This window comes from Periophthalmus magnuspinnatus, chromosome 18 (assembly GCF_009829125.3).
Source record: "Periophthalmus magnuspinnatus isolate fPerMag1 chromosome 18, fPerMag1.2.pri, whole genome shotgun sequence".
In the NCBI taxonomy this organism is placed as follows: domain Eukaryota; kingdom Metazoa; phylum Chordata; class Actinopteri; order Gobiiformes; family Gobiidae; genus Periophthalmus; species Periophthalmus magnuspinnatus.
The window spans coordinates 5805514-5832719 of NC_047143.1; the positions used below are offsets into that span (position 1 = coordinate 5805514).

General features: G+C 40.7%; 2 protein-coding genes across 2 annotated transcripts; one reads left to right on the plus strand and one right to left on the minus strand.

Moving 5' to 3' along the window:
* Window positions 1-1404: 1404 nt before the first annotated feature.
* zgc:162171 (uncharacterized protein LOC565931 homolog) lies at window positions 1405-11438 on the minus strand. Its single transcript, XM_033983665.2, has 4 exons — window positions 10854-11438; window positions 4920-5050; window positions 3622-3771; window positions 1405-1620 (listed from the first exon to the last, which is right to left on the minus strand). Exons 1-4 carry the CDS (start codon window positions 11044-11046, stop codon window positions 1423-1425), a joined length of 672 nt encoding a protein of 223 aa, XP_033839556.1. The 5' UTR covers window positions 11047-11438; the 3' UTR covers window positions 1405-1422.
* A 3736-nt stretch (window positions 11439-15174) lies between these two features.
* Window positions 15175-27028, plus strand: LOC117386322 (ras-related protein Rab-39B). Its single transcript, XM_033983667.2, has 4 exons — window positions 15175-15603; window positions 18608-19021; window positions 20946-21126; window positions 22861-27028. Exons 2-4 carry the CDS (start codon window positions 18807-18809, stop codon window positions 23104-23106), a joined length of 642 nt encoding a protein of 213 aa, XP_033839558.1. The 5' UTR covers window positions 15175-15603; window positions 18608-18806; the 3' UTR covers window positions 23107-27028.
* The last annotated feature ends 178 nt before the right edge of the window (window positions 27029-27206 follow it).

Consider the following 27206-nt stretch of genomic DNA (forward strand, 5'->3'; position numbering starts at 1 on the left):
TTGCATATTTCTACATATTTAAATTAATTTCCACAAGCACAACTGAAGCACAGACCTGGTTACTCTGCAAAGTGTTGATGAATTAACACAAAATAGAGTGTGGTCATGAAAATAGGCAGTTTGAATTGACAGCAGTTGATTTATTTTAAATACTTAAAAACAGCTATACATTTAAAATATAAGTTATGTGTTAAAATGTCCATGTTTCTCTAACTATCACACATTTGTTAATATGAGACTGTAATTACATCTTGTATAAAAGAAACATGTTTGTTATATTAAAGTACATTTAACAGGTTATATTCCTAATTATGACTTTGGTGGGATTGTGCCTGTGCTAAATATTTATCATAGTTTTACATCAGTTAAGTGACAGTTTGTGGAAAAATGTTGAAAAGAAAAGTACAAAAATACAGGAAGAGGCGCTGAGTTTTAAAGTAATCCTTCTGTCTATGTCGTCAACACTGAAAACTCCATCCAAAATACAGAGAGTTTACACGCAAGGAAGGCATTTTTCTGACTTTTTAAACCTTCATTCAACAAAATAAAGGTTTCGTAATTTATTTTTATTAGTCTAATCATAACTTTTGTGTAATATAGACTGTTTGTCCCTTCTTAACATTATGGTTGCTCGGTAACATACATCTATGTCATATCTGCTTCCTCTGTCCAACCCATAGACTGTTTATATAAATGGACAAAGCAAACCCACAAGAGGCTGTGTTCCAAATAGGAAATGATCATGGGTTGCACTTCCAGCTCCATCAGCTCTGGCTCCAATTCACTTTCTATTGAAAAACTGTCTCCCCTCTCACTGTAACTGCTGCTGTCAGACTCGTCATTTTGGTCTTGAAATGTTCATATTAACCCGTTGTATGTGATTCTGTTGTTTTTACGTCGCTATTTTGTCCGTGGTTCAAGATATGAACATGAATAACAGACAAATCAGGCGCCTTCTTTCCCAGAGGTTGCTCCCACTAGCCTTAGCAACAGGTTTGATTGGCAGCGTTGCTAAGCCCCTGCTCCTTGCTAAACCAGTGGGTGAGAAGGGGCGTTACCTTCAACAGTCTCGCTCAGGATTGGCTCTTTGGTTGCTATGATACCCCCGGTCGGAATTTCAAATGTGGAACTTGGCTCTAAATCGGCCGCTATAACTGCTCTAGCCTCGATGAGCTTCATTTGGAGCTGAACGCTTCACCAAAATTTCAAAACTAGAAAAGACAAGGCAGAAACTTTTGTTAAATCCACTATGTTTTAGAGAAATGCGCAGTCTAATCTGTCAAATGCACTTTAATGTTTCTGTTTTTCTTGTTGTTGTTATAATTTCAAACAGCATCCATTGGGAATAAATACACCTGATAAATACATTAAAAGAGTTTGAAAAAAGTCGAAAGAACCAGAATAAAGTTCCCGAGCGTAGCTTTAATCGTCCAAGTCGGTGGCTTTGAGGGAAGGGCATCCGGAGCAGCTGCTGTGCCTCCTCTCTTGGGAGTGATAGTCGAACTGTGGCAGCACCAGCACAGCGCCCTCTGGTGGTGGGTCAGAGTTAAGACCGTCCTCCTGCAGTGACATGATGTGCTTCACCAAACAGGACATGGCGCTGTCGATGTTTGTGTTGTCCTGGAAACAAAGGAAAAAACAACATGTCAAACTGGATTAAATTTTTTTTTTTAAAGATGTTTATGTTGAGAGCGGGATTCAAACTGCCAACTTTCAAATTAGTGGATGGATACTCTACCTACTGTCGTTTTTACATGTTTTAAAATCTCTAACTTCATGTATTTTTATATCTCCGTGTCTCACTTCCAGCTGACAGAGGAATTCATGAACACATCAGGAGAAATTCTAGTTTTACATCAAAATTAGTGCTGTCGTTTAGAGCCGATAAATGAAATACATGTGTAAATGTACAGCTCCCTGCTCCTTCACAAACACAGTGTGGGGTCTGTGCTCAAAACAAAGAACAACGAGACAATAGTGACGACTGCTCCCAATGTCAGAACAGACGAGTACAGAGAGGGAGACAAGTCAGAACAGACGAGTACAGAGCTGGAGACAGGTCAGAACAGACGAGTACAGAGCTGGAGACGGGTCAGAACAGACGAGTACAGAGCTGGAGACGGGTCAGAACAGACGAGTACAGAGCTGGAGACAAGTCAGAACAGACGAGTACAGAGCTGGAGACAAGTCAGAGCTGGAGACAGGTCAGAAGAGATGAGCTGGAAACAGGTCAGAGCTGGAGACAGGTCAGAGTTGGAGACAGGTCAGAGTTGGAGACAGGTCAGAGCTGGAGACAGGTCAGAGCTGGAGACAGGTCAGAGCTGGAGACAGGTCAGAACAGACGAGCTACAGACAGGTCAGAGCTCTGTAGAGTTTGCTGTTTAACTGTCAGATTACAGATGTGCTGACCTGGTTTATGGTTAATATCTCTGTATTTCCATAAATAAACTACAGTGTTTTATAAAAGTGACATCTGCTTGTCTCCATGGAGATGTTATTGCTTTAGCTGGAAGGTTCCACAGTGCATGTGCATCTATTCAAGTATAAATGTTTCTTTGTTTTTAGATTTTAAGAAAAACATTCACACTAACTGTGAGTGGGGTGGCCTCTCCACAGATCTGGAGTGTCGTTTGTGCATGTACAAAACTATAATGTTTGTGACATTTGAGAACAATAGCAGGGTCGTTAAGGGCTGAATAGGGTAGTTTCATCTGAAACTGGAGACAATAGATGTTTACAGTTTCAGTGTCTTTAGCTCCTCCCCCCAGACAGATATAAGACAGTGTCCAGCAGTGAATCTGACCAGAACTGAAGAAGTGACTTGGATGAGCAGAAAAATGTACAACTTACAACTTTTTATCCAGTTGACAGATTTAAACTTCGTCTTTTGCTGTGGATCAGACCTGGACGACTGAGGGTTTACACAGACGTCTTTGTGACTTTATCTCTTTATGAGCTGGAATAGAAGTTTGCCTAAACTTTAGTTTACACTTTTGCTCTGGAGTAAATATGTTTACAACACGATTACATCATAAACTCATTGTTTATTTGTTGTTTTGATGTGTGTGAATTTTTACATTTTCTGTGAGAAAATCCGGCGACAGAAAACATCACAGAATGAAGTCATGAATGTTTCTCTTGAAAGATCATTTTGTCCACTTTTATGTACAAAAACAATTATTGTTCTATTTTTACTGGTGTCTTTTCTGTAAGTAGTTAAAAGGAAACAGGAGGGTTTTAAGTTTGATCTATAAAAAGAAACAAGATGTGAAAATGAGCGGTTTGGTTCAAAATTCTGAGACAAAGGCGATGTGTTCTCAGGGGAATGAGACGTGAGCGAGGCTGAGGACGTGTGTGGGAGTCTGTTTTGTGTCGTACGGTCACGTTTAATAAGACTTTTTATAAATGAGACCCCAGATCAGTAACTCGGCCTGGTGCTCGTCCCACAGAAGAAGTTACAGAGTGCCCCTTTAAAGGTTATAAGATTAATATGAGAAGAGCCAGTGCCACACAAATAATGATCAGGTTCAACATTTGTGGATCATAAGTTTGGAGATTTCTTTAAAATTATGACATCATCACCGTGACCTATGAACCCTGTGTGTGAGGGTGACGTTAGACCTTTGCAGAAGTCTCAAACCAGCCCACGAAGCCGTACTGCTGCGAAAAGCTCTCCAGTTTGGGCACTTTGGAGCAGAGCCCGAGACGACGCTGGTCACTTTTATTGGCCAGAAGAACCGCAGGAACAGGACGGCCGTTACTCAGCGCCACCTGCAGGACAAACACGGGACAGTCCATGAAAAATAATTTAAAAATCACAGATAACAGTATTAAGTTTATGATCTTTAACTGATTTTAGAACAATGTTAACTGTCTTTGCCCCATTTGAGACTCTTCTTCAAACTGAGCGTGCCCAGATACTTTGGCTCAAGTGCTGTAGTTGCTATAGTAACCGTACTGCGGACAAATGTCGTTTTTGACATTCATTCGATCAAATTTACTCTTGGAATATAAACTGTTTTACTGATAAATACTTGTTCAAAGTTCATGAGGATTCTGTATTCAAACTGTTGATTGACGTTAGAAAAAGGAGCAGGGCTGAGTTTGAAAATAAAATGGTTCTGGTTAAAGACGGTCATTTTAGTTTCTATTTTAGTTTATTTTTTTACAAATAAACACTGAAATTGTTTAACTTTGACGTGAATATATTTAGCGACACATAAGAAACTTGTTTAAAAATGAAAAAGGTGCCAAATCGGGCAGTGACAGTAAAGCATAGGTTCTATTTATGCGTTTTAGACATCTGATACAGGCGCCATTTTGAGGACTTTTGACATTTTAAAAGATGGAATATTTTTGTTTTGATTACTATAGCAACAGTCCTAATTGCTCAATCAGCTCTCATGGACACACAAACTTTTTATTCATAAAAGTAAAAAAAAAAAAAAACAGGTAGACTGCATAACTTATTATATCTGCCAATATGTTCCACAGTATGGCTTTAAACTCTCAAAACAAGACAGTGACATGACAAGGCCAAGTTACAAGTCAGATCTGTGGAGAGCGAACCTGCTAACACTAATGTCAGTTATACAAAAAATATACAAAATAAAATAAAATAAATAAATACAAAATAAATAAAATAAATAAATAAAAATAATAAAATAAATCAATAAAATAAAATAAAGTTAATGTTCTGATGGTATAAAAAAAACAACAAAAAAAAAACAGTACTGTGCAAGATACATGAGTTTAATCCCATACTGTGGAACCTTCCAGACAAGGCAATATCATCTCCATGGAAACAAGCTGATGATCTACACTCTACCAGAAACGTTCCATAGTGTATCTTTAAATTTCAACGAGTCAAATATTAAAAAAAAACCAAGAGAAAAGTGAGGTTTGGAGTCACTTTGTACCTTGGAGTCGAGATCTCCCTTCCATTTGAGCACAGCCTGAAACGTGGAGAGCCGCGTCATGTCGAAGACCACTAGCGCCCCCACTGCCTCGCGGTAGTAAACGCGCGTCATGTGTCCATAGCGCTCCTGACCTGTGCAGAGGAGCAAACAGAGGAATTAGGCTGAATGTTTTTTTTAACGAGCTCAAACGCAAATACAGAGGAGACATGTTGGACAGTAGACTTCGATACTTTAAACTCAAACTATTGTCTATAGAAGAAAATGACCAAAAAGCTGCAAAAACAGACGCTAAAAAAGTGCTCTAGCTCTCACTTTTGGTTAAAAACAAACCAAACTTGTAGCCATCTGTAAATATTGTATTGTGTGGTGTGTTGTGTGTGTGTTTGAATGTGGAATGTGTCTAAAGATTGTGCTTTTAAACTGTTTTTGAACCGTTTAGTCCATTTTCTGGGTCGGATATCGGTTTCCAAATATCAATTCAGCCGATCCTGTGGTTGAACATATACATAAATAAACAAGTTCATGTATAAAGTGACGTTTCTGCTCTTTGTTCTCTTTGTTGGGTCGTTCTACAGTCTGTTTTTGTGTCATACTTGAATCTCAGACAAACACAAATACATTCCAAGATTTCTACAAATTGCAAAAATGTGATTTCATTATTGTTGTTTGGAAAATCCCCCTAAACACAAGTGCATCATGAGCTTTTATGATCTGACCTGTGACGTGACCTGATTGCATCACCTTCTTCTTCTTTTTGATGGAACTGGCTAAATTTAATGCCATATTGTGGAACGTTTCAAGCAAAGCAATAACAATAACCAAGCAGGAGATGGACCCTCCACCAGAAAAGTGACACAGTGTAGCTTTGGCGCTGCAGGTTTGGTTGGGTTGAGGTCACGGTCCAGTCGACTGTGTGACATGAATCAGCTCCATTCTCTGGCCACATATTGAGATCATGAGGAGGAAGTTAGCGCACTGAGATACATTGACTCATAGCTAAACGGGCTGATGCTAAAAAGCTAACAGGCTAACAGGCTAACGCTAATTACAACAGAGAAGCTCCAGACCAGACCCAGTGTTCATGATTTAGCAAAAAACGTCCTTCTACTTCTGCAAAAGTCGTTCAGAGGAGAGACTGCAGCTGATGTGTTGTTAGTGCAATAACAGCTCCAGTTACAGACAGAAAACATACTGTAACTTTATGATTATTAACAATATAAATTAAAGCTACAGTATGTCACTTTCTGGAGATGGAAAGTCACCTGCAGGATTCCATGGAAACAGAAAGTTAAAACCTTACTTTGGCTCATTTTCTATGGAAATATATGCATTTTATGTCGTCCTGTGGAATATTTCCATGGAAACAAGCAAATAGAGGCCCTCCACCAGACCAAATAAGAGTCAGGTTTGTGGAGATGCAAGCCAGCACAACCAACCTGAAATTAATGTGCTTTTAGTCTATTGCTTTTAGGCTAAAAAGTTACATTTTGTGGCTTTAAAGAAGTATACTTTGGTATTACTGTTTTCCTTGCAAAGCCATAACAGCAGGTCAAGCAGAAATGTTACATAGTGCACATTTAATTTCCTTCATTCATGCAGGTTATTACAGCCACACTGTCTATATGGTTTTAAAATGTCTCACTCGTTTTTGCATCTACAAAACCATTTATAAACTCATTCATTATTATTTTTGTAAGTTATAATGGGATAAAATACTGCATTTGACACGTTTATAGTTTTTGTTCCTTCTCTGACTGTTTGCTGTTGATATAATGGAATAAGTGGAAGATTTTTTTGTTTTTTTGCGGTGTGCACAGTTAAAGTCAAGGATCTAAAAATACTAACTTCATTTTGAGTGTTTAGGTGACGGACTGTGACTTCAAACATCTCAACTCAATTTGGACTTGAACCAGTTGTTAAGTTAGGCCCCTGCTTTGAAGTTTAACCTGGTTTATAGTTTAGTCTGGGTTTATTCTGGGTTTAGTCCTGGTTTAGTCCTGGCTTAGTCCTGGCTTAGTCCTGGTCTAGTCCTGGTTTCACTTAAGTTTACTCTTGGTTTAGTTCAGGTTTACTCCACCAATAGTCCTGCTTAAGTCTTGTTACTGTATTTACAATGTGCATTTTAGTTTATTAGTGTAGTCTGGTTTTAGTGTTAGTTTAGTCCTGGTTTCACCTTAGTTTAACCTTGGTTTAGCCCATATTTAGTCAAGGTTTAGTCCTGGATTAGTCCATGTTTAGTCCTGGTTTAGCCCATATTTAGTCCTGGTTTAGTCCATGTTTGTCCTGGTTAAGCCCATATTTAGTCCATGTTTAGTCCTGGTTTAGTCCATGTTTAGTCCTGGTTTAGCCCATATTTAGTCCATGTTTAGTCCTGGCTTAGCCCATATTTAGTCCTGGTTTAGTTCTGATTTAGTCCTGGTTTACTCCTGGTTTAGTCCCGGTTTAGTTCTGGTTTCATTTTGGTTTAGTTCAGGTTTAGTTCTGGTTTATTTCTGGTTTAGTCCTGGTTTAGTCCTGGTTTACTCCTGGTTTAGTCCCGGTTTAGTTCTGGTTTCATTTTGGTTTAGTTCAGGGTTAGTTCTGGTTTATATCTAGTTTAGTCCTGGTTTAGCCCTGGTTTAGTCTTGATGTAGTCCTGGTTTAGTTCCAGTCTAGTCCTGGTTTAGTTCCGGTTTAGTCCTGATTTAGTCCTGGTTTAGTTCAGGGTTAGTTCTAGTTTAGTCCTGGTCTAGTCCGGGTTTAGTCCTGGTTTACTCCTGGTTTAGCCCTAGTTAAGTCCTGGTTTAGTCCCAGTTTAGTCTTGTTGTAGTCTTGGTTTAGGTCTAGTTTCATTTAAGTTTACCCTTGGTTTAGTTCAGGTTTACTCCACTAATAGTCCTACTTAAGTCTTGTTACTATATTCACAATGTGCACTTTAGTTTATTAGTGTAGTTTGGGTTTAGTCCTGGTTTAGTCTTAGTTTAGTCCTAGTTTAGTCCTGTCTCAGTGTGGTTCTAGAGGGCACTTCTTGTTCGCTGTAAATGACCCAACGCGAGACACATTACATCACATTGAATAACTGTCCGTCTAATCACTTCCCCGTGACCTCCTGAGCCGCTGCGTTGCCAAATAAAAACATTAAATCCCATTCACTGTCTGTAATTATCCAAATTAGATCGAGAGAGCGAGTTCATCTTTTCAGTGTGCGCTTTGTGTCCAGCTCCTCTGACCTCCGCCCTGACCCGTCCCTATGTAAATGCTGCTGTTATCAGGAGGAGGCGTTGCTCAAAGGCACGCAGGCAGGGCACATAAAGCCTTCAGTGTGCGGTATGTAAACACTCGCCTTGTTTGCATAGCCGGCTGCACCGTGTTGACACTGCAATAGCGATACGCACTATCTCGACAAAGTGGTTTTAAGCTTCCTGTTCTGTTCGATTTTCTATAGATATTTTGCAGTGACGTCAGGCTGGGGGGGTTTGCATTTGTGTCTATGGAGGAATGTTAAGGAGCTATCACGGTGACACAGTGCATACATTAGCAAACACTGCCTGATAAGGGTCTAGATTGTCTGAGAAACTACAAAATTAAGATTAAAGAGGAGGTATTTTACTTCTACGGGGGGTTAACCGCGAACACATAACATATTTAAATCACCATGTTTCCTTTTATTGTTTTGAAAATGTTATACGGCGTGGCCCAAAAGTCACTGACACTTTTAAATCTTCAATAGCTCCTATAATTTTTAAGTTATACTCGCCAACTAAACTGAACTTTCTGAGATTTTTGGCAATATATACGGTTATAATTGTTCACTTACACTTGAACTTATCACTACTTAAATCAGGGGAAGTAAAAATGACCTAATTTTTTTCCGTTTCACCCTGAATAGCCCGATCCAACACGCTTTACATCACATTTAAAGCATTTCCGGGCTTATTTCTCTTATTTGATCCTCGATATTACGTTTTAAGTCGTTTATTGTCTGAGGTTTATTCACAAACACCTTTTCTTTATGATCGCCCCACAGAAATCAGGACTAGTCAGGTCTGTGGAGATCACATACTGCCCTGTCTTTGAAAACCACTTATTATTCCTTTAATGGCATTTACGCTCGGGACATCTCTGGTATTAAAATGTCGACGGTAAAACTCGCTGGGTTTGTGAATTTGACCCATGTGACTCAAAGTACCACTGTACAATGAGGGTTCGTTTCTCGGTGCTGGATTTGCTCAGATTAATGTCGGAAGGGTCGTTTTGACGCTCTAAGTCCCTCCTTTCTATGCCCCCTGCACTAAGTCACTCCCCCTTCAGAGCGCTATCAAAACACAATCAGTGCTTATCCCGCTAATGAAACTACTGCACATCGCATCAGGTTTGTGAAGTTGTAGTGTGTTGTTTTATATCCTGCTTTTGTATATTTATAGCTTTGCACAAGCTCACACTGCTAACCATAAGGAGCATTCAAATAGGGCCCAAGAGAGATCGCTAGATTACTCAAACATGCATGGATGACGTCTAAAACCTCTTCAGGCGTGTTTTTGATAAAAGAACATTATAATATGGTGAAAAGACATCAATTTTGCTCTCACGCCACTCCTGAAGCCACTGATTGATGCGAGTGTGGCTGCCAATCTGCACCATCTGCCCTTCAACTCCAATAACTCCAATAAAACTGGGAAAAGTGCCTTGCTCAACGACATAATTATAGTAACATCGTAAATACACTGTTAGTTGAGAAGAGGATACGACCAGTACAAATCGCTTTTGAGAAGATTAAAGCTGCACCGACAAACTTTTTTGGTGGCGGGTACACTTCACGCTATCTGCCCGTCACCGTGGAGATGTTATGATGTGCTTTGCCAAGAAACTTCCTGAGTACGGCATCTGTCTCCATGGATACAAGTAGGTAGCGGCTCTAGACCAAGTTACAGGTCAGAGCTGTGGAGAGGTGACCCCGCTCACAATAAGAAAAAACACCCTTAGGCCTAATTAAATACCATAAATGTTAGTCAGATACGATTAATGCTGTACTGTGGAACATTTCAGGCAACGCAACAACATATCCATGGAGAAATATGAAGTATTAGTATGAGTATATTGGAGAATTTTTGTTTACCCCAATTCAAATTACTATCAGAGGTGAGTAGAGTAGCCAAAAATTGTAAACAACTAAGAGTAACGCTACTTCAGTATTACTACAGTACTACAACAGTACAAAGTAGTGCTCGGAGAAATGACTAAAGTAAGAGTAAACACATCCATCCATCCATTTTCTTCTGCATTATCCAGGGCATTAGTCTAAGCAAGGATTCCCAGACTTCCCTGACCCCAGACACGTCCTCCAGCTCCTCCATTGGGACCCCAAGGCGTTCCCAGGCCAGAGAGACATAGTCCCTCCAGCGTGTCCAGGACCTCCTCCCTGTGGGACATTCCCGGATCCGGAAAAGAGGCCGGGCATTTGTCACTGACCTCCTCACCCTATCTCTAAGGGAGCACCCAGCCACCCTGCAGAGGAAACTCATTTGAACCGATTGTGTCTGTGATCTTATCCTTTCCGTTACGGTTTGAGTAAAAAAGTAACAATAACTTTACGACTAACTGTAAGGACGTGACAGCTGATTTATAATTAATAATATAAGTGAATGTAGTTGGAAGGATGTTAAATTATGCACAAAAGCTGGACTTTTCAAAGGATAGACACAAAAATGAGCCAAAGTAAATCATGTCTGAAGGAGCTGCAAGAAACACAAATGTTCAGATCATTTCATATTGTTACATAAAGCTTTTGTCATTTGTAGAAGAGGAACCACAACTTTTACTCAAGAGTACTGTTACTACTTCAATAACACTTAAGAAGTAAAAATATGCAGTTAAAAAGTGCAATCCTTTAGGAGATTATCACTGCATATGTCCAGAAAAAAGGTTGTACATATATTTTTTTTGTCCTAAACTCACCAGCAATGTCCCAAAGCTGCAGCCTAATCACCGTCTTATGATCCCAATTGAGCACTTTGAGAGCGAAGTCCACGCCGATGGTCGCGCGGTAATGCTGGGAGAAAACCTGATGCACGTAGCGCTTTATGATTGAAGTCTTCCCCACTCCCAGGTCCCCGATCACCAACACTTTGAGAAGCCGCTCCTGCTGCATCTCTGCGCGGCTCCAGAGCTCTCCGATGCGCGGTGGATGGAGCTGTGCCAAAAGGTGCCCCTACTCCAAATAAAACTGTACGTGCGTTTTAATTATACCACCACAATCCCGCGCGTAATTCCACAGTTATTCCAGGTAAAAATCGATGCATTACTTGTTGTTACTGCGCGTTGCATCATAGGAAGTTGAACAATACACCGAAAGGAGAACTCAACGTGTCAAACGCTGTCGTGGCAAAAGAAAAAAAACACTTCTTAGGTCCTTATCTTGTTGGTTTGTGGTTTTTCTGGCGTCCTCTTGTCTTGTTCGCGCTCTGTCACGGCTCTAAACACGATACAAAGCTGAACATGCCCGTGCGTAAAAGTGCCAAACTTGGATGAAACTCTTGTCAGCGGTTTTGGGGCAGATGAACTGGTGTCTGTGAGAACCACGCCCCCTTCAGGACAGATTGGAGTTTAGAGTGGCTGCTGCCTGACTCGAGATGTTGGCTTTTTTTTTTTTTTTTTTTGGCTAAAATGATAATTAATTGTGAATACGATGCTCGTGCGTAAAAGTGCCAAACTTGGATTAAAGCCTTGTCAGCGGTTTTGGACAAATTAACTGGTGTCTGTGAGAACCACACCCCCTAAACTCCAATCCCTCCAATACAGGAGAGATTAGAGTTGAGGATGGCTGCTGTATCACTCCAGATGTTGACTTCTTTAGGCTAAAATGATAATAAATTGCGAAATCAGTCAATGGCATGGACACTAAACTGATATGTTACACAATACATGCTGAGAGGTTTCAGCTGTTTGCATCATGAGGATAAACCAGGAGCCAAATGTGGATTTTTGGTCTCTTTTATTCAATATTATTGATTCTATTGATTTAATGGAGGCCTAAGACTATTCTGCAGTGGTGGATAAAGTACTCAATATTGTTAGGTAAGTAAAAGTACAGATACAAAGAGAAAAAAGTAAACGTATCACATCCAAAAATCTAATATTTTAAGAGTAAAAAGTATTTTACACAAGTCTTTATTTATTTATTTATTTATTCTTTATTTGTCAGGGACCATATACAAAAGCATTACCTCCTGCTTGTTAATGCAGTGATACTGATTAAAAATGATACATATTTTGCTCAACAGTAACAATATGAATCATTTTCTTATTTTTTCTTATAAATATTGTGTATTATTTACCTGCTCTGTGAAGTAAAAGTAAAAAGTATCCGCTGCTAAATGTACTCAAGTAGATTTTTTTGATGTCTGTATTTTATTTCAATACAGCACTTTACTAATTGTACTAATTGTGCTGTTTTGTAGGTTTTATGATGCATAGACAGTTTAGAGACGAGTTAGTATTTGGTATTTCTAGGATGAACGTTAAAAACAGCGAGTTCCAGATAATTCACAATAAAATGCTTTGACTATTAGGAAATATAGTGTTCAGCTGACGTGCTCAAACACTTAAACCTGTTCCAGTGGTAGTAAATAATAATACACTCATTTGCTCAAGTTCTTTGTCACAGCAGCTGCAGTTTGTAGTTTGACCACATGAGGGCGTAGTAAGATACAATCTGTTGAACAATGAGGCTGGGTTCGTGGCACTATAGTGAGACAAAGATACAATTTCCTCAAAATGAGACAAGATTTGAACATAATTCCCAATAAATAAAATAAATTGCGCATTTCTGATTTTGATTTCACTTTTTTTTTTTAATTTATTGTAGTTAATATTCGGTTGCAAATCTAGTTCTTCTTCTTCTTCTTCTTCTTCTTCTTCTTCTTCTTCTTCTTCTTCTTCTTCTTCTTCTTCTTCTTCTTCTTCTTCTTCTTCTTCTTCTTCTTCTTCTTCTTCTTCTTCTTCTTCTTCTTCTTCTTCTTCTTCTTCTTCTTCTTCTTCTTTTTATTTTTATTTTTATTATTTTTATTTATTTATTTTATGTAACTCACCAACACGTGACCCTTTTTTGTCCAGTCCAAATCTTGTGCCCACACTCTTAAAACCTGGTAATGAATCAATCATAATTTATTAATACAAAACATTAAACTTTTAGGAGGCTTGATTTGTTTACCTGAGTAATAAGTAACAGGGTGCTCTTACTTGAGTAATATATTGTACAGTGTGCAAATGAGTTAAACATGTGTTATATATTAAATATATGACATTTTTATGTAATGTACTTTACTTGAGTAAACATTTTTGGCTGCTCTACCACCTCTTCACCCGTAATCATAAAAGGCACGAGTTAAAGTGGATGTGAGCCCCGCCCAAAGCAGCTGTGGGACAGATGGACTGAACCATGTGAACAGAGACAATATTGATCATTCTGCTGTATTCAAACTGGAACCTGAGCCTGACGTATGTGTGACAATGTGGACTGGACATTTTGTATGTTTCCTCCTGGTTCAGCCCTGGTTTAGTCCTGGTTCAGTCCCGGTTTAGTCCTGGTTTAGTCTTGGTTTAGTTCTGGTTTAGTCCTAGTTTAGTCCTGGTTTAGTCCTGGTTCAGTCTTGGTTCAGTCCTGGTTTAGTCCTGGTTTAGTCTTGGTTTAGTCCTGGTTTAGTCCTGGTTTAGTCCTGGTTTAGTCCTGGTTCAGTCCTGGTTTAGTCCTGGTTTAGTCCTGGTTTACTCTTGGTTCAGTCCTGGTTTAATCCTGGTTTACTCTTGGTTCAGTCCTGGTTTAATCCTGGTTTAGTCCTGGTCAGTTTTATTAATGCCAAAGGCCTATAATTTATTAAATAGATGTAAAAAATATAGTCCATGGCTCAGGATGACTGCAAAATCTAAATAAAACAAATAGTAATAGCAAACAAATAAGTAAACAAACTAAGACATGCTATGTTCACAGTTTTAAAGGCTCACGATGTAACTTTCCCAGTGACCCAGTGGTGTGTGGGGTCCGTCACCATGGAGATGTTAATTCTATGTTAAATAATACAGTGTTGAACAAGCATCAAACAAACATTTACTCAACTGCAGGTGCTTTTATTGTGAGCGGTGTCGTCTCTCCACAGATGTGACCAGTAACTTGGCCTCGTAGCGTTTCCTGCTTGTCTTTATGGAGATAGAAGTTTAAAGTGGATGTAACAGTTTGGATTATTCCACTAAAACACGGATAAGATGACCGTTACCTATAGCAACCGTAGTGTACAGCAGGGCAAAACTCCTCTAATGCACACACACATTGTTAGGAAAAGTGATATTGTTTAAATCACGTTTAAAGGATCTGAATAAAAGTTTTCTAAATGGTGTTTGACTTTTGGATATATTTGGATATTGGGCATTTTTCAACTTTTCTTTGCAAATTGCTACTTGATTGGTATAAAAACCTAAGTCATCCTAAAAATTAATTTCTATTTACAACAAATATTAGCTTATCTCACCAAATTAAGTCAAAAGTGGAGAATCATCAAAACCTGTAGCATCTCCATGGAGACAAGATGGCGCGCCCTCGACAAAAATGTTCCATAGCGCACCTTTAAGTGAGCTTTGGAACAATGGAGTTTAAAGCTGGGATTCAAACTCCAGCCTGAATAAGTGTGTTTCAAACTGTCATCTTACAGACCTGCGTTTGAGAAAGAGTGAGTTCAGTTGTGCGTAAAACCGTGCGTAAAAATGGCATCTAATTACCATATTTAGCAACAGCCAGTCTCAAACGGTGTTCCTTTTCATTTCTAACATTAAGTGCAATGGTATGGTCGGTTTAGTCAAATAACCCCAAATCTACCCAAACTACAAATCCCATATCTGTGTCCGAGTCTGCGCAGTGGCCTCTGAGCGCCAAACACGAACAAAAAACGCGCACCAAGTTTTCATAGAATCGTTTACAGATTTAAAATAACTGCGTCTGTTTTTTTAAAACTTAACTGTCTTGTGGTATAACTTTGAAAAATAATTAAAATGGATGAGAAAACGCCGCCAAAGCGCATTAAAACGTAACCAAAGCGCATTAAAACGTAACCAAAGCGCATTAAAACGTATCCAAAGCGCGTTAAAACATCACTGGAATCGATTATAGTTTGATTTTGATATTATTACTTTACACCATTAGGCTTTGCTGAATGGTGGCACATTGCTAAAACCCCAGACACAGCCGCTTTCCTCGTAGTTGCTGTCTGGGTGCGCCTCTCCGCGGTGCGTTACGGTAGTGGTACTGATGTGGGATGAGTCAGGCTAATGATGCTCCCGCTGCCATTTCATCTGCAGCAGCCGTAGCCGCGGACAGAGCGCGATCTTCGGCATGACTTCACGGGATTCCCCCCCTACACCGACCGCCCGGGCTCCACAAACCCCGCGCATCGCTCCGTTTTGCGCGTAAAGACGTGCGTTGGCGCGTTTATTCCCGGGATCGCACCTGCTTCGGAACGACAGCGGTGACTGCCCGGGCCTAGCGCAGCCTGTTGTTTTCGCTCCTCGTCCACTCCCTCTTTTCTCTTTTCGGCTTTGTCACGGTTTGGGGGAGGTGGGGGGACTGGTTTGTGCAGAGGTTTTTTACGGGAAAACGACAGTGCCATGACGGAGCCCGTGTCCATAGAGCGCTAAAGAGGAGGAACAGAGCGCAAACCACGTAAGAGCTGTGCACATTTCGGACACAATAGCAGCGTTTACAGTTTGGTGGCTGGGATTATAGCGTGCTGTGGTACGGAGGGGATTACGGGGAACGCGTGGGCTTTGGGCACGGGGGCTATGATGAAGCTCAACGTTAAGAGACATGTTGTACTGAAGGCTACTGCCCACTGACCACTCCAACTGCGTTTAGAGCATAGGTCAAAGGCAAGCAGCTATTTTAACCACGGATTCTATGAAATATTAACCACATCCTGACTGTACTACGAGTGGAACAATTATCTCAGTGAATCTATCAAAGTTTAGTGCCCTCCAACAGCCTAATGAGCGCACGAGACGCTTTAAGAATACAAATCAAGAGCAGATAATCAATACAGGCTGTCATTAAAATACCAATATGTATAATAAGAGGGACAATAGAAGCTGGGATTCAAACTCCAGCCTGAATAAGTGTGTTTCAAACTGTCAATTTACAGGTCAGTGTTTGAGAAAGAGTGAGTCCAGTTGTGCGTAAATCCGTGCGTAAAAATGGCAGCTAATTACCATATTTAGCAACAGCCAGGATCAAACGGTGTTCATTTCTAGTGGTTTGTGTTTGTGGTCATTTTAGATAGGCTTTTCAAAAGTAGGACACGTTATAGATTGAATTAAGAACAGATTTTCATGTTTTCTAAAATGTATTCTTAAATTAAACTATTTTCTGATCCATGTTCTAATATTGTTTCCTCCTCACAAACAGACCTGGAGTTGTGTTTTGTTTCATTCACACATGTTTAACACACAAATCCTGCATATTTAGGTTGAGTTCTTCTTCTCTCAAACTGTAAAACACACTGTTGCACCTTGTGATGTCATCGTGTGGTAATACAGGAAGTGCTCCACTGTGTTTTTAAACTTTGTGCACCTTCACTAGAATCATTTGGATGATTTCAGCGCTGGAATTGCCAATCTCTACAAAACTAAATATTAACATAGCTGGAAAACTACCACTTCATGACATCACAAGGTGGAACAGAGCATTTTGAGCTGTAGAGATGTAGTGTGAACATGTGTGAATGAAACAAAACAGAAGTCCAGGTGTGTTTTTGAGGAGGAAATGACATTCTAACATGGTTTAAAGCTCACAAGGGTCCATTTTGTGTAACACATACACATTTAAATTCAGTTTTGCGTCATGTTTTTGTATATTTATGGAGAATTGTCATGTGGGAGCATGGGTGACGTAGGCTTGTGGGTGGAGCCTTGTACAGAATCTTACAGCTGACCGTAAAAAGCGTTTGAATAGGTCCTGAGAGACAGCTAAAAACATGTGTGGATGTCATCAAAAGCCAGACATGTTTTTGATGAGGGAACAACATTATAACATGGTAGAAAGCAAAAAAAATCGATTTTGAATTCATTTCAATTTATCCCCAAGCAAACATCATTTCCCAGACGTTGCAGTAAAAGTTTATATAAACCCACGTGCAGGTAGACGCCAAATGATTGTGTTAACTTGTGTGTTACGAGATATTTATGAATTTAAGGATAAACGTAAATAGATTTGATTCACAGGGGACTGAGCTAATGTTTGCACGACCACGCGATGCAACCTGACTCCACACGGACACATGGGGAGGGAGGTGGAGCGATGGAGCGATGGAGGGATGGAGGGATTGGTAGTAGAAGCCAGAAGAGAGGAGAGAAGGGGGAGGAGAGGGGAAAAGAGCAGAGAGGTCAAAGAGATTAAGTCGAGATTTACATTTTTTGTTCTAGCACTGCTTTTTTGGAATTATAAAAGATATAAGTCACCGACACATAGCATAACCTCGTATTTTTATTTGGGATTTTTACTATTTTTGTTCTCCTCTCCTCACATAAAAGGCATGACTCCACATTTTGACAGTAGGCGGTAAAGTGTGCGCATTGATTTGAGCTTACAGACTGGGGAGAGATCAATGAGGGGTAGAAAGGAGGTGAAAAAGAAGCGAAAGACAGAAGAGACACAGGGAAGAGGAGGGGTAAAGAGGCTTTTCACCTGCTTGTCTACTGCTTGTCAATCTACGTTCCTACCCTCAACTCTGGTCAGGAGCTTTGGGTAATAACTGAAACGACAAGATGGCGGATAAAAGCTGTCAAAATGAGTTTCTTCTGCAGAGTGACTGGTTCCTTCCCTTAGAGGAGGAAGTGTCTCGGGTGAGGGAAGTCTGAGGGTGCCTGCTTTGACCTCTGTCCTCGTGATTTGTCCCAGAAAAGCAGGAGAAAATGGATATATTCATTCTACTGATAACAAATATAACGTTGATTTATTCAGAATCACACAAAAACTTCACAAGCCAACTATCCAATCAGAAAGCAGATTAAGCTCTTTATGTTGTGTTGCCAAATACTACGACTGAATCCGTTCGTACTAAACCAAAAAAGGGCTCTCAAGGGTCAGAGGGGGTTGTAATTACTTTAAAGAGGGGGTATTCTGCAAAATTTACTTTTTTTTAAGCTTTCTACCAAGTTATAATGTCGCTCCCTCATCAAAAACATGCCTGAAGAGCTTTTATATGTCATCCGTGCATGTTTGAGTAGGACATGATTCGAACCTGCCTCATGGTTAGCGGTATAAGCCAGTACAAGGCTCCGCCCACAAGTCTACGTCACTCGTGCTCCCACACTACCATTTTCCATAAATATACAAAAGCATGATACAAAACGATACACTACAACTTCACAAACCTGATGTGACGTGCAGTAGTTTCATAAGCAGGGTGCGGGCTGATTGTGTTAGCGCTCTGAAGGGGGAGTGACTTAGCGCAGAGCAAGGGAAGGGGGACTCAGAGGATCTAAAACAAGACTGAAACTAATTACACGCGTTAATACATTGTTGTTTTAGTCGAATTTAGCATTTTCAAAACTATAATTGGCAACTTTGTGGTTTAAATATGTTACGTGTTAGCAGGTAATACCCCGTAAAAGTGTAATACCCCCTCTTTAAAACAACTTTTACCTTTAAATGTACTTTTTTTGTTTTCCAGACCCATTTGCCATCCCACCTGGACTCACCTGGACACACCTGAACAGTAGTCGGACACACCTGAACACACCTGGACACACCTAAACACAACTGGACACACCTGAACACACCTGGACACACCTGAACACAACTGGACACACCTGAACACACCAGAGCAGTAGTCGGACACACCTGGACACACCTGGACCCATCACCTGGACATGGAGGCGATCTGGCTGTATCAGTTCCGGCTGATTGTGATTGGCGATTCGACCGTGGGGAAGTCGTGTCTGATTCGCCGGTTCACGGAGGGGCGGTTCGCTCAGGTGTCCGACCCCACAGTGGGCGTGGACTTCTTCTCCCGCCTGGTGGAGATCGAACCCGGGAAAAGGATCAAGCTGCAGATCTGGGACACGGCCGGACAGGAGCGCTTCAGGTCAGAGGGCGTGGCAGTGTTTAAAGGGCCCGTACGATGCTTTGTTTCTTTCACACGTTTAACTCACAAACCAATTTCCAATCTCTACTGAACTAAAGGTAAAAGCAGCTGTTAACTTGAAAACTACCACTTCATGACTCTCTAGTTTTAGTGTTGATTAGTATCTTGTTTTTGATGTTTTTGACAGCCTGAGCCCAGTCTATGAAAATGAAAGAAAATGACACTATAATTTGGTATTGATTTTCCTGACAGTTGTAACTCGTCGTCTTTGTCGTCTGTGACTCCATCTCATTTTCTGTTTTGGCAGCACAATGTTCTGAGTCCTCATTATGTTTCTGTTAATCTCTACCCCACACCCTCTCCTCTGTGTGTGTGTCTGTCACTCTTTGTGTCTCTCCCACTCTCACCCTTTGTGTTCTCGCTCTCTCTCGTTTTCTCCTCCCTTCTCTCCCCTCCTTTCTCACACTTACTCCTCCTCTATCGCACCACCCTCCTCCCCTCTCTCTTACCCTCGCTCCTCTCCTCCTTCTTTCCCCTGTCTCTTCCTCCTTTCTCCCCACTCTCCTCCCCTCTTTCTCTCTTCTCCCCCCTTCACCCCCTCTCCTCTCCTCCTTCTCTCCTCTATCCTTCCCTCTTTCTCTTCCTCCTCTCTCCTCTCCTCTCCCCCCTCCTCCTCCTCTCCCCCTTCCTCCTCTCTCTCCTCCCCTCTTTTTCTCCTCCCTCTTCCTTCCTCCTCTTTCTCTCCTTTCTCACCCTTCCTCCTCTCCCCTCCCCTCTGTCTCTCCTCTCTCCTCCCCTTTCTCTCTTCTCTCTCCCTCTCTCTTTATCCCCTCTCTCCTCCTCCCTCCTCTCTCCCCTCTCTTTCGTTCCCTTCCTCCCCTCTCCTCTCTCTTTCTCACCTCTCTCTCCTCCTCCTCCCTCTCTCTTCCTCCTCTCTCCCCTCCCTCCTCCTCCTCTCTTTTCCTCCTCTCTCCTCCCCTCTTTCTCTCCTCTCACCCTCCCTCCTCCCCTCTTTCTCCCCCCTCTTTCTCTCTCTCCATGTGGCTCGTGAGTATTTATAAAAATGATGTGTCAGTCTTGTCAAATCTGCTGCAGTTTTGACATCAACAGAACAGCAGATTGTCACAAGTCATAACATCAAATTTTAGTGCTGTGATCACTGTCGACAAGAAGAAACACCACCATTTTAATGATATACTGTGGAATATTCTCGGGCTAACATCTCCATGGAGACCAGCAGACAAGTTCCATAATGCACCTTTATTTTGTCTACTTTGGATATGACAACATTATGGATTCAGCGCATCCTAAACACTCACCATGATGAGTTTATAAGCACTTTTAACAATTCTCAGAGACCGAAGAGGAGTTTTGCCATAAGAGTAAAGCCGACAACTAGCATGCTAACAGAACACTTCCTGAAAACGCTTTATAATTAGATCCAGACAGCACACAGCAGACTTATTTTGACCTCTAGAGCTGCATATGTAAAATATCTGTACTGGAGTAAGACACATTTTGCTCAAATACACGTTTTTGAAAGTTTTGTAAATCCGATAAAAGTCTCAGGCGTCTTCTACACTTGATAATGTACATCTCAGTACGCAACGATAATCCACAACCTCTGAAACTCCCATAAAGTTAGTCAGTTTTTTATGTGATGCTATGCTGCTCCACTGTCGGTATGGGGGTCTAGAGGTGCATGCTGGGATTGACTGACAGCTGCCGGAGCGCTACAGTAGGCTCTATGCTCGCTAATTCTCGCTTTCATTAAAACGCAAAATGAAAAAGGAACAACCATCAGCATGGAGACACAAACATCAGAACATAAAAGAGACATAATCAGTCAAGTGTCTTTTAATGTGTCTGATATGTTGCCAGTGACCAAAAAATAACCTGACCCCTCCGTCCCTTGCATCCTCAGGTCCATCACTCGGGCGTACTACCGTAACTCCGTGGGCGGGCTCCTGCTCTTCGACATCACAAACCGCAGATCCTTCCAGAACGTTCACGACTGGTTGGAAGAAGCTCGAAGCCACGTGCAGCCACACAGCATCGTCTTCCTCCTGGTGGGACACAAGTGCGACCTGGAGGCGCAGAGACAGGTACGAGATCTACCTTCCTCTTCTCTCTCCTCTCCTTTCTCCCCTCTTTTCTCCTCCTTCGACCATTACGGGTTAAAAACACAGCTGTTAGATCTCCTGGTTTAGTTTGACATTCTGCAAATTGCCGCCTTTCAGGTTTAGCGAGGGCTTATCCAATCACACGTCCAGTTCAGCGTAAGACCAGGCGCTGATGTGCAGAATTGAGATCTGATTGACAAATGAAATTTACCTGACAACACATATTTCGCTCGCTGAAATATAATTGGATAAAAACTCTACCACAATAAACAACATTGAAAGCCACTCAACTAAATGGGCCCCCCCAAAAAAAAGTCGCCACCAAAAATACTATTTGTTTGGACCACCTTTAGCTGTGGCATTGTTTTGATTTCGCTTCTGCAATGTCACAAGATTTATTTCCATCCAGTGTTGCATTCATTTCTCCAAGATGTTGCATTGATGATGGTCGAGTCTGACGCTGCACAAAGCTTCTCCAGCACATCCCAAAGATTCTCAATGGGGTTAAGGTCTGGACTCTGTGGTGGACAATCCACGTGTGAAAATGATGATACTCCTGATCCACTCTGTCACAATTTGAGCCCGATGAATCCTGGCATTGTCGTCTTGGAATATGCCCGTGTCATCAGGGAAGAAAAAAATCCATTGATGGAATAACCTGGTCATTCAGTATATTCAGGTAGTCAGACTGTTGCTGAACCTAGACCGGACCAACTGCAGGAGGCTCGAACATATTTGCTTAGTTAAATCCAGGTGACGACTTTTCTTTTTTTTTTTGCCAGACAGTGTAATATGACATAAAAAGAACAGAGAATAGGGAATATTTTTATTTAAATTTTACTTTTAGTTCCGCAGATATGGGCAATTCCAGAGCTGAAATGATCCAAATGATTCTAGTGAGGGTGTGCGGAGTTTAAAAACACAGTGGAGCACTTCCTGTATTACCACGTGACATCACAAGGTGGAACAGGGTGTTTTCTGTCTGACTCAGTCCAAATGTGCAGGGTTTGTGTGTTAAACATGTGTGAATGAAACAAAACACAACTCCAGGTCTGTTTGTGACGAGGAAACAACATTAGAACATAGATCAGAAACAGTGTAATGTGGGCTGTTTAAATCGGTCGAAAGGCAATGAAAAAAAGGAGGAATGGGGAGTAGACAGTGTTATCGGTTGAGTTTATACCACAGTAAATGTTACCACAGTCCGCTCGTCGTAAAGTCTTGTAAAATAAGCGTTACATCAGCACAGTTTCTGCCTCTGTCAAAGTCCCAGGAGACGAGACGAGAGGAGGCAGCAGAAAACAACATCACAGAGACACGCCACCGTGACGAAGCAAAAACCATCTCACTTAGATTCACTTATAAATACTCATGAAGACGGAGGAGCGGTACTGGCTCGTCTCTCCACAGATCTGACGTGTAATTTGTCTCCTTTCTGTCTGTTTTTCTTCATGGAATTAGGTCAAAGGAACTGTACGCAAGATTTTAATTTCAAAATTTCATAAACTTGACCTAACTGTGGTCTTTACAAAAACACTGGACACGATGGAGATTGGAGTACTTTTGCTTTAAGTTTAATGCCATATTGCGGAACATTGTAAGCATCTCCACGGAGGCGAGCGGGTAGCAGACGCTCTACGCGAAGTTACATACTGCTTTTTTTAATCCTACGTAAATTGTAAAACTTTAAAATCCTTCTTTCTCGTTCTCGCGCAGGTGAGTCGTCAAGAGGCGGAGAAGCTAGCCGGAGCGTACGGGATGCGCTACGTGGAAACCTCCGCCCGAGACGCCATAAACGTCGAGCACGCCTTCACCGAACTCACCCGGGAGATCTTCGCTTTGGTTCGCTCCGGCGACATCACCATCCAGGAGGGCTGGGAGGGCGTCAAGAGCGGGTTCGTCCCCAACGTCGTGCACTCGTCCGAGGAGGTGACCAAGAGCGACCGCCGCTGCCTCTGCTAAAACCACAGCTCCAAAAAGGTCGAAGGTTTAGAAAGACGAGGCCGATGGACTAAACGCCGGTCTGAAAAAGGAACACTTTTCTAAGAGGTTTTTAACAGATTTGAACTAAAATGTCTTGGAAATTGTGCCCACCTTAATCATATATTGAATCAAGGAAGACGGACATTTTGGGAACTTTTAACCCCTGATAACCCCCGATTCTAACTGATTTCCGAAGCATTTGGAGCGCAGACAAAAGGATGAGCTCTTTGTGAAGCTGAGGTTCTGTAGTTTTGGCCTCTGTCTGATCTACTCTCATTATAAGTGTGAATAGGCTCTGCGAAGAAGAGGAACACCAGATTTCAAATTCAGCCTCGATTATGTTGGTAAATGTAAGGATAGGTAGCGCTCGTGTCTGGAGGAATTGCCCGATAGACAAGAGATTGAGTATTTGTTGGGTTTTGATGTTTCCCATGTCAAAGCTGAAGCAGATCTCACTAAAAATGACACTTAGGGACTTGTTATTTGGTTAAAAAGTCCAGGCAGAATTCCAATAAAAATCATCTTCAAATTTTCTGAATTCGTGGGCTTGGAGAACAAAGTGGTCCAGATTCTTCCCAGAGTGGCTGATTTGACTGAAAATAAGCAGGTTACAGTTGAAATAAAAGCGTAAACAAAGAAAAGGTTCAAGGGCCCACAGGTTTTAAGTTGTGTTAAAATGTCCGTCATTTTTTCTTAAGGATTTGAGTTTGGTTCTGGAAAAATCTGGAAGTTGATGTCATCTTAATCAAATATTAAATCGAAGCAAAAATCACGCTACCAAGAAGGCGGCCATTTTGGGATTCATTTCTAAGTTCAGTGTCAAAAATGTCTACCAGGTTTTCTTAAATGCACTGAGCTGAAGCAAGGATCAGTGGGAAAGGAGGGTTTTGTTTTTTTCCCTTCATTTCATTTGGATTTACTTACACCATTTTTATAAGTTTCAAAAATTTCAAAAAGCTTGTCCATCATAACTATAGATTTAAAGCTAGGATTGTTGACAAAGAAGGTGGCCATTTTGGACTTAATTTTTAAAATGTCTACCATGTTTTCTTGGATTTAAAAATTTTGAATTTGGGAATTCTACTTAAATGCACTGAACTGAAGCAAGGATCAGTGGCAAAGAAGTGTTTTTTTTTTCATTTCATTTGGATTTATTTAACCATTTTTATATGTTTCAAGAAAAGTCCATCATAATTATAGATTTAAAGCTAGGAATGTTGACAAAGAAGGCGGACATTTTGGACTTTTAAGTTTCCCAAAATTGGATGGGACTAAAATTATAAAGGCTTGGAAGTTTTGCTCACCAATCACGTATGAATCAAAGAAAGGATCGTCAACAAAGAAGGTGGACATTTTGGAATTTTCTTCAACTTTTTTTGATTTCCAACGACACAAGCCCCACTCCTTGTAAACTGTCTACAATATGCAATTTCATATCACTTATTACATTGTTGTTTTTGCACATCTACAATTGAGATTCCTAAAAGGGCAATTATTTCAGTTAGCGCAGAATTCCACTAAATCTCGGAATCAGAATAATTAAATTTTCCTCCAAAGAAAAAGACTTGTATCCAATGTTATCTCATCTATTTCACAATAAGCAGGACACGTGTACAGCTAAAATGGCCAAGGATGAAGACTTATTAAAAATGGACCAAAACTCACTGTCCACCTTCTGTTATAAACTAATATGGATTTTTAAGGTGGATACGTGGAAAGGTTGATAGTTCGAAGCCAGAAGCACCTTAGTTCGATCTCGAAATGACATAAGGGAACAAAGAGGGACTGCCCCCAAAACTACATTACCCACGATGCACGGCACTCAGAGGCTGGGCGGACCACGCTGGAATTATGCAAGAAGAGAACACACAAATACAGGGGGAACACTGCGAGTACTTTTTGTTCTGTGCTAAAGTGCATGTGACAGGTTTGACTACGCCTTTCACTAAAACACAGTTAACGTCATTATATTTAAGATTTTAATTACAATTTTGCCACATTTTTTCTAGTTTAATTTCGGTGAAGGATATAGTTTTACTTCTTGGTTGGACACGGGCAGCAGATGCGCCATATGTAAACGTAATTCCATAACTGTTACCTAGCAAACATGATGTAAACAAGGGCCAAAACTTGTCTAAACTGCAAAATATTTATGATTAAAACATAGACTGTATAAACTAAGTGAGTGTGACGTCACCCACAGCGTTTGGCTCGAGTCAAATGAAGCTCATCGAGGCTAGCGGTCATAGCGGCTAATTTAGAGCCGAGTTCTATATTTGGAATTCAGATTGTGAGTATCATAGCAACCAAAGAGCCAATCCGGAGCGAGGCTGTTGAAGGCAATGCCCATCCTGCCCACATAGCTGGTTTAGCAACGCTGTCAGTCAAACCTGTTGCTAATGCTAATAGGAGCGACCTTGCCTGATTTGCCTGTGATTAATGTTCATGTCTTGATTTTTCATTTTAAGACCAAAATGACGAGTCTGACAGCAGCAGTTACAGAGAGAGAAGCCACGTTTTTTCAATAGAAAGTGAATTGGAGTGAGTGGAGCCGGAAGCGCGCCGATGCTAGCTTCCTATTTGGAACATGGTGGTTAGTGTGTTAGCTATGTCCATTTATATATACAGTCTATGGATTAAACACATTTAATCTTGTTAGTTTCTATGTTGTTGACAGAGGCAGAGTGATTCTGTTTAAGAACTCACCACTACTTCCTGTATTTTTGTAGTTTTATTTTACACTTTTTTTCCCCACAAACTGCCTCTTAACTGATGTAAAACTCTGATAAATATTCACCACAGATACTATCCACCAAACCAAGTCACAATTAGAAAAACAAACACCTGTCATATGCACTTTAAATATGTCTTTAATTTATTTGTCCAATAATACTGTAGATATAATTTTAGTTAAAGGCGCGCTGTGTAACTTTTCTGGAGGATCAGGTCTTCACGGAGATGTTATCACTTTACCTGGAATGCTCCACAGTATGGCATTAAACTTATTCATCTTGGATTTATTCAATTACACCTCTTTGTATTACTAAAATACACTGATAAACATGCATTTTTACCGTGAGCAGGGCCGCCTTTCCACAGATTTGACCTGTAGCGTGTGTCTCAATGGAGATATACAAGCTTAATGCTAAATTGTGAAACAGTTCTCCATCAGAAAAGTTACATAGTGTGTCTTTAAGCTTAAAAGAGCAATGCCACAATAGTAAAGGTTAAATTGTAGTTTATTCAGTAAAGGGCTGTTAAAATCTGAATTTACATGTGATTAAAACTTTTGCTCCTGTCTCAGTCACTGAAATTATTTTAAAAAATCCCTCTAAGATTTATTTTTGACAGTTCAACTTTCGATATTTAAAACAGTTGTAGTCCTGCCGTTCGATTGGTCGTCTAAAAAGGGGGCGTGGCAAAAGCTCTCAAAACTATTATGTATCTCTCAAAACTGCACTTACAAGACTACAACTGCAGGGGGAGTTCATGCAAAAACTACTATTTATGCAGGAAAAAAGAATTAGAAATGCATAGACAAATTAAACGTCATGAGTTTATCTGACTTTTTACATATAAATATAAATAAAAAAAACAAAATCTGCTAATTCACTTCTTTCTGCTGTTGTCTCATATAAATCCTTATAATCTAACAGACTCCACCGACCGACTAAACGACTCAAGTACAGCCCTGCACGGTTGAGTTGTTGCTAGTCCCGGTCTAGACTAGTCCAGGTTTAGTCCATGTTACTGTTGTGGCATTTCACTGTATGTTTGTGCCTTTTGATTCATTTCGACTTGTAACTGTATTTTGGTTTGAATGTAAAGAAATGTGTAAAACTTTGAGAGTCCCAACTGGTGTTTTTCAGTTGAAGTTATAATTAAATTAAACTCAAACATTATACCAGAGCCAATCTATTTCCCCCAAATGCTTTCAGGAAAGACGGGAAAAAGCTTTGAGTTCATACGACGTTACACAGAGCTACACGGTATGACCCGCTGCCGTAGAACAAATGTGCCACAGCTGCACCTTTATATTTGTGCATGCTCTAGTGTCATTTTAGGGGTTTTTAGAGTCT